General features: G+C 49.3%; 1 protein-coding gene across 2 annotated transcripts; it reads left to right on the forward strand.

Moving 5' to 3' along the window:
- The first annotated feature begins 3775 nt into the window (after positions 1-3775).
- LOC150060573 (N-acetyltransferase 8F1-like) lies at positions 3776-7994 on the forward strand. Of its 2 annotated transcripts, none has more exons than XM_090336684.1 (2): positions 3776-3871; positions 7070-7994. In XM_090336684.1, exon 2 carries the CDS (start codon positions 7091-7093, stop codon positions 7790-7792), a length of 702 nt encoding a protein of 233 aa, XP_090192810.1. In that variant the 5' UTR covers positions 3776-3871; positions 7070-7090; the 3' UTR covers positions 7793-7994. The 2 variants fall into 2 exon arrangements, with proteins under 2 accessions (XP_090192810.1, XP_090192809.1); XM_090336683.1 differs by having other exon boundaries at positions 3788-3871; positions 7017-7994.
- The last annotated feature ends 217 nt before the right edge of the window (positions 7995-8211 follow it).

The raw sequence follows: 8211 nt of genomic DNA on the forward strand, positions 1-8211 counted from the left end.
TGTTTTTCTTTTCTTTTTGTCTTCTTTGTTCATTTATTTATCTTTGGGAGGGTAAAAGGAGGCACAGAAATGGAGGGAGAAAGGGTGAACAAAAGCTGGGTGTGGTGGCTCACATCTGTAATCCTAGCTACTCAGGGGGCTGAGATCTAAGGATCAAGATTCAAAGCCAGCCGGGACACTAAAGTCCGTGAGACTCTTATCTCCAATAAACCACCAGAAAACCGGAAGTGACACTGTGGCTCATGGAGTAGGGCAGTAGCCTTGAGCTGAAGAGCTCAGGGACAGTGCCTAGGCCCAGAGTTTAAGCCCCATGACCCACCAAAAAATAAAATAAAATAAAGAACGGGTGAACAAATGCAGCACTGGTACTAGACACTGGGTTGAAAATGAACTACACAACTTAAGATTGGGGACAGGCGGGAAACATTGGGAGAGAGTGAGGAAAGAGATGACACTAACTAAAAAGAAAGGTGCTCTATCTGATTTATATAACTGTACCCTCTCTATACAATACCTTTAATATAACAAAAAATTGTAAAAAAAAGCATTGAAAATACTAATGTATACATAGTTATCTTTGTGTGGGGGGGTGTGGTTATGGGGCTTGAACTTGGCCTACCCCTGGGCCTGGGCATTTTCCTTGAGCTCTTCCGCTCAAGACTACGGCCTACCTTGGAGCCAAGCCCCACTCCCATTTTCTAGAGGTTAATTAGAGATAAGAGTCTCAGGTCCTTTTGTGCCTGGGCTGGCTTTGGACCTTGATCCTCAAATCTCAGCCTCCTGAGTAGTTAGAATTATAGACGTGAGCCACTGCACCCACTCACATAGCTACCTTATGAGACTGCGAGACAGGAGTTTCTTCTGGAATTGCTTGGACCACTTGCTTGTGGTCTTTTGATAACTATGCAAGCATCCAGGATTAGCTGAATTGTGGGCCACAAGGCTTCATCCTGTTCCAGTCCGTCAGCTCAGGAAGAGGTCAAGGTCTTTGCCCAGCAACTAAGAGCAAACACAGCACAGAGCAAAACTTTTTCCAAGCCTCTGTCTGGGTTGCATGTAAAATACCCTAGGTTTGGAGATGGAATATTGTCTCTGTGTAGGAGAGGATGTTCAGGGTTACAGAGCAAAGAGCAGAGAGACATTCTATATACTTGAATCTTTGTCCCTGAAGAGATCTGTGAGAGTTGCTTTTATAGAGAGCATGTATGTGCCGAACCCTAGCCAGGCCCAGTCGTGTAGTTATCATATCCGAGGGGAGGCCAGTCGTGTGGAGCAATACTCCTATGAGTCCAGGAAGAGGAGATGAGACTGCTGAGTTTCCTAAGATCTGCCACTGCTGGGACATAGCCAGATGCATTCACCAAATCAGGGGCTCCAGAATGTTTGTGTCTCAGGCTGTCCAGTGTCATCCTGTCACCTACAGGGTGAGTTGGAATGTAGGTCTGTGTTGCCGTTTGCTTTCCTGTTGCCCTTTTCCAGCTATTTATCTCTAACCCAGGAGTACCCAAAGTGGTTTTTCAACCTCGAGTCTTATCTCTCACTGATCAGAGGATTCCAGGGAGCAGGTATGGTGACACTGTAATCACACCTACTTGGACGCAGGATGGAGGAGGCTCATGGTGTGGTGGTATCATTTGAGGCCAAAAATTAGTGAGTTTTTGATCTCAAGAAACAAACTGGGCATGGTGGTGCACATCTGTCATCAAACCTTCTCAGGAGGTGGTAGCAAAAGAATCTAAGTTCAAGGCCATCCCCAGGCCAAAAACAAACAAACAAAAAAGAGTAAAAGGAACAAAGGGGTGCCTCAAGTGGCAGAGCACTCGTCTAGCAAGAGAGATTCCCTGAGTTCAAACATCAGTGTGTACACATGTGCATGTACACACACTGAAGTCCAGATGCCTCTCAGCCAGTACCTTGTGATGCTCAGGGGTCTTCTCTCCACCCTAATCGAGTCTGCTCACAGAAGACTTTACTAGCAGTCACCATACTACTCGTTTGTGGCCTGTGGCCCTCGTCTCAACCATCCACATACCCATTTCCAAATCCCCTACTCATCACTATTCACATTGAACTTCTGTGGCCTCCTGAACTGTAGTTCCAGCTCCACTCAATGCTGGGTCTTGGGAACAGCTCTCGTGTGGCCACACAAGCCTTCCCTGCTGTCCTTATCCAGCATGCCCAGGACTTCTCGGAGCAGTTCCACAAGGGGTTAGGTCAGGACACGAGAAAGCTCCATGGTGGACCTATTGAGTGTCTTAATTCTATAGCCTGGAAGTTGTAAGGTGCTGCCAAGACCTGGGTAAGAGGGAAGCAGTGGGGCCAGGATGGGTTCATTGTGACAGTGAGGTGCTGGCAAGTTTTGGGCACCGAGCATTGCTTTAGAAAGCCCCATCCCCTTCCTGATAGAGGCTCCCACAAGGATTAGGACTTGTGTTCCTGAACACTCAGATCCCGTGCTGCCCCTGCACTCTTAACTGCAAAGTCATTGCTCTGCTTCAGTAAGTTCTGCTGGAGGAAACATGCTGTTCCTTTGGCCCACAGCATCTGGCCCCCACCTCCACATGTCTTTCAACCACATAGCGTTAGTTTCAGGCCACTGGAGTTTTCTGGGGCAGCATGAATAATTGACTAGAAAATTAATTGGTGAGCAGAGAGAAAGCTCCTCATTCTGCTTGTAATCTGGTCACCACTGGGATTTAGCCTTTGTTCTTTAAAGCAGGATCCTCACAATAGTTACCCTGTTGCCTAGATACCTTTTAAAGGGAGAGTACAAAGCTTCTTATGTTCCCAGACTAATAAGAGGACATAAGTATTTACCCTGGAGGATGGCTCCTATTGCAGGCAACCTGCAGTCTCCAGGAAGAAAGAGGGGTCTAGAGTGTTCCCTAATCCTTGAGACTCCCAGGCCTGGTCACACTGCAACTAGGGAGGGAGAAATTCCCATTCATCTTCCTAGGCCAAAACCAGGCCTGCAGTGGAGCTGACACGGCTTCTCCTGAAGGATTTAGCAGAGAGGATCCCAGCTGGACAGCGTTACACATGCGTGTGCTCTAGGGAAGGCGTCAGAGGTCAGGAAGTGAAGACAGGCATCCCAAATTGGAAAGCTCCACATGCTGCCTTAGAAATTGATCCATGACATGAGGGTATGGATGGCTGGGAAAGGTGCTGGGGAGAACGATGGAAGGAGTGAGATTGATCAAGATGCAGTGTACTTGCCTGTAATCCTAGCTACTCAAGAGGCTGAGATTTGAGGCTCTCGCTTCAAAGCCAGCCCAGGCACGAAAGTCTGTGAAACTCTTATCTCCAGTTAACCACCAGAATCCAGAAGTGGTGCTGTGGCCCAATGTGGTAGGGCGGTAGCCTTGAGCTGAAGAGCACAGGGACCATGCCCAGGCTCAGTTTTTGTTTTGTTGTGGGACAGAAAAACTTGCAGTGTACTCAAAATCTTGAGGAATTGAAGTCCCTTTGTACAACTATTTAAAAAGAAAAAAAGAAGTTACACTACGAGGCCTGAGACCAATCAAGCAGTCTGAGGGTGGACAGAAGGACCAAGGGTCCTGCAGGCTGTTACTGGGCAGCCATCAGCTGGTCCTTCCTCTGGCCCACTACTTTGGCTACAGAGACGAGGGTGGACGGGCGTGGCCTCGAGGGGGCGTGACCGGAGCGGTAGGCGTGGCCTGGCGGTCCGTGGTGGGCGTGGCAGGGAGCGGAGCGTGCCGGGGGGCGGGACTTGGAGGAAGCGCACTGCGGGCGGGGCAGCCAGGTGACCGGCTGGCTGCGGAGGTGTGCAGAAGGCCCACTCGTTCGCGCACTTCCTCATCACCGATCCAAGTGGGCCTGGAGGCCGGCAGGGCGGGTATCGGACGTCCTGGTATGCGCGCTGGGTAGGGGCGGGGGATGGTGGCAGTGGCGTGGCCAGGACTAGGCATCCCCCTTCGTTTTCGGGTGTGCGGACAGTGCAGCGAGGCCAGCTGGGCTTCGCGACCGGGGGCAGGAAGAGGGAGTGACGGCAGGGTGGCCCGGCCTCCCCCCCTCACCCCGTGCGGAGACGAGGACCCTCACCTTCAGTCTCTTCCTGACGGGCGGAGGTGAAGGCACCGGGGTCCTTATTATTATTATTATTATTACTATTATTATTGCCAGTCCTGGGCTTGACTGTCCTTGGACTTTCTCAAGGCTAGCGCTCTACCACTTGAGCCACAGCACCACTTCCAGCTTTTTGCTATGTATGTGGTACCGAGGAATTGAACTCCGGACTTTGTACATGCTAGGCAAGCACTCTCCCGCTTGGCCAAACTCCGGCCCCCCGGGGTCCGGATTATCCTGACCCACCCATCTTCCCCTAGGCGCGGCCGGACCGAACGAGGAGCAAACAGGAGAGCGGGTGAGAGGTGAAAGGGAATCGGTGGTAGAGCAGCTCCCGAGCTTGCTGGTGCGTGTAAAGCAGTTTTGCAGATATGTTTATAACATTTAGCTACCTTTGTGGGGGGAGAAATGTTACTGGGATGCAGCTGGCTCATCTTATAATCCTAACTATTCAGGAGGCTGAGATCCTAGATCGCTGTTGGAAGCCAGCCTTAGAGGACAAATCTGTGGGACTCAATTCTAGTTGACCACCTAAAAGCCTGAAGTAGAAGTGTGGCTTAAATGGTAAAGTGCCAGCCTTGAGCAAAAAAGCTAAGGAACAGCACCCAGATCTGAGGTTCAAGCCCCAGTACTGGCACATGCGTGAGCGCGCGCATGCACACACACACCACACACACACACCACACACACACCACACACACACACACACACACACACACACATACACGCGGTGTGTTTGGAAGGAAAAAGGACCATTAAATGATTTAAACAAGTTTGGAGACCCCCCACTTCTCTCAGTGTTACTGAGGAGATAAGGTACATTACAGTGAGTAGTGGAAATACAAGTACTAACCGGTTGATGTTCCAGTCTCCTGACATTACCCCAATACAGAGACAATCCCTGTGCAGTTCAGAAAGGAGACACATCTGTCTTGGCATAGTTGCTATTGGCACCCAGCTCAGACACTGAGAACTTAACCCCTGGCTGCTGTGGAGTAGCCCTTGCTTCCTATTCCAGTTCAACAAGTACAGTTCACTGTCAGCGTCATCTTTTGCAAACATGATATCAGGAAGGAGCTACATTGCTCCCCTCTTTCCTTTCTTCCTCTTCCCCCCTCCCCTTCCCTCCTCTTCTCCCCTCCCCTTTCCTTCCTTCCTTCCTTCCTTCCTATCCCTCCTTCCCTCTCCCTTTTTGTCCTTCAAGGAACTCCATATTTTAGTCCCTGTCCACTAGTTACTTCACTTTTGGCAGCCAGGCCCTGCAGCTAGTTTCTGGAGCCCTCTGATGGAGTGCTTTCTGAAATACTCTCCTCCAGTGAGATCTTATCAGTCTTTCTTACCCAAATCTTCCACAGAACTTGCAGAGGCAACATATATTGAGCTCTTGCAATGTGCTAGAGTGTTCTTGGAATTCTGCATGGAAGTGACTGCTACTTTTCTGGATTTATGGTTCTCATCATGTATAATTCTTGTCAGAACCCAAACTGGTTTGTTTTTTTTTGTAGGTACTGAAATAGGAAGGAGAAAAGAAAAGAGGGAGGAAGAGAGAGATAAAGGAAAAGAGAGAGAAGGAGGGAGGGGAGGGAGAGAGAAGGGAAAGAAGAAAAGGAGGGAGGGAGGGACAAAGATCAGCAGTATTGCTGAGTGAGGAGGGCAGAGTACAGTATATTGGACTGCTGGCATCAGTGCTTCTAGGTCCAAGTACAGCTTGGATAGGGAGAAGCTTTTTTGAACCCAGGAGACCTGGTCTTTTGCCTGTGATGAGCAGCACGGTTCCTAGGCTCCTAAATGCTATGTTTAAGAAACTAGGCTGAGCCAGGTGCCCATAGCTCACATCTGTAATCCTAACCACTTGGGAGGCTGAGATTATTGGGATCACAGTTGGATGACAGCCCAGGCAGAAAGAACTTTGTGAGCCTGTTACCCTAGCTACTTGGAAGCTTAGTATAAGTGAGCCATCTCCAGGCTGAAAGTAACCCCCACTCCAAAAAGGACTAGTAGAAAATAAGGCTGAAGGTATGGCTCAGGGGCTAGAATGCTGGCCTGCTGAGCATGAAGAATAGAATTCAAATTCCTGTACCATTCAGGCCTGTGGCTTGATGGAGGAGGTATGGTCTCTCACCTGAGTGAGGATTCCTAATCTGACCCAAGTCTTCCCTGCTACAGAATTAATTTCCTGGAAATCTCAAGGTGAATAGATTTAGGTTTCAACGGTCCTTTCCCAACTCTTGAGCTTTGATTTTATTATTATTAGGCTCCAGTAAACAAGTTGCTGACTCTGATCTGTTCCTCAAACATGAGGCAGGCTCTAGACTCTCCTGGATGCCAGTTAGAGGTTGAGGCTGCACAGAATATTCTCAGCTCTGTGGTAGCAAGTGCGTAACCATGACTACATGGTGAGGCAGTGTATCTGTGATTCATGGAGTCGTTCAACCTTTCAGGGATCAAAAGGTTGTTGTGATCATGGCAGTTAGCTCTTTGGCTTCTCTGCAACTTAAATGTTGACAATTAGGGGGAAAGAAGTTTGCTGAAACTTCAGTTGGGAACACAGAATTCTTCAGTGTCGGTTTTGCAGGTACTCAAGACAGTTTTGATGAAGGGTGCCATCTCAATGTTCTACCAATCCAGTCTGTAGTCAATTAAGGATCTTGGGGGAAAGGAACTGTATATATCAGAGTTTCATGTACCATGAAGGCAGGGTGTTCCTTTGGCACAGGCTGAGAGATGTTAGATGTTATACTTCAGATATCACACACATAAAGAGAGGAAATAGAGTCCACTCAGGCATTTTTGGCCTCCCAGTGGTGGTGTCACTTTTCTTTTTGAGTGACAGTAGACAGACACAGCCTTGAGTGGGGTGGCCAGGGTTTCCGGAAGGCTGGGACTTGAGGGGGAGTAAAAACTCACGTGGCTTCTTCTCTCTTCTACAGGGCTGCAGGAAGGTATGTAGACAAGTCTACTAAGTCTCTTTTGGATATTGCAGTTTCCAACACGGACGTCTCCCATGGCTCCTTATCACATCCGCAAGTACCAGAAGGACGACCGCACCCAGGTCCTGGCCTTGTTCTCCAGGGGCATGGAGGAGCACATCCCCGCCACCTTCCGGTACCTGCTGAAGCTGCCCCGAGCACTCCTGCTCTTACTTGGGGTGCCCCTCTCTCTACTCCTGCTCTATCGCTCGTGGATCCTGGCCACCGTGAGCACCTTCACCCTGCTCTTCTTCCTACGGTTCCTTGCCAGACTCCCCTGGAAGCAGTACGTGGCCAGTTGTTACCGCACAGATATGGCTGACATCACCAAGTCCTATCTGAGCTCCCCTGACTCCTGCTTCTGGGTGGCTGAGTGTGGGGGGCAGGTGGTAGGCATGGTGGCTGCCCTGCCTGTCAAGGATCCTCCCTTGGAAAAGAAGCAGTTACAGCTGTTTCGCATGTCTGTGGCGTTGGAGCACCGAGGAAAGGGGATAGCTAAAGCTCTGGTCAGGACTGTCCTCCAGTTTGCTCGGGACCGGGGCTGCAGTGAAGTTGTCCTTGAGACCTCGATGCTTCAATATGGGGCCCTGGCTCTCTATCAGAAAATGGGCTTCCAGAAGACTGGAGAGTCATATTACAACACATTAACAAAGCTACTGGATTTCCGTACAGTTCAATTTATGTACTGTCTCCCTTCTATTCAGGAAGCAGGCCTGTATTTCTCTGTATCAGGCTGAGATTGGACTGTGAAACAGTAACAAGCAAACCCTGCAATCTGAGCAGTACAAAGCATGAGAGCTCACATGTTGTGTACTTTCCATGCCATTGTCTAGATGGTCGGGTGGGCGCATTGGGAGTTCTGTCGATTCTTTTTGAAGTTCTTGTGTTTCAGTTGTCTAACCTGGTGGTATTGTTGCATGAAACACAATAGAAAAACAATAGATACACATATCTTTCACTAATGGACATATGGACCACTAGCAATGTGTCTTGAGTTTGAGCTACCAGGTCCCAAAGTCTCAGAACACCTGGGCAAATCCCTGAAGTACGCGTTACCTCATTTCATCTGCTTCTAACAGGCCAGCTTTGGCAGAGCTTAAGGTCTAGGCATATCAGACAGAGAAAAAGTAGAAAGGTGGGGGGAGGGAGAGTTTTT

This window comes from Megascapheus bottae, chromosome 7 (assembly GCF_031878675.1).
Source record: "Megascapheus bottae isolate mThoBot1 chromosome 7, mThoBot2.hap1, whole genome shotgun sequence".
Classification (NCBI taxonomy): Eukaryota; Metazoa; Chordata; class Mammalia; order Rodentia; family Geomyidae; genus Megascapheus; species Megascapheus bottae.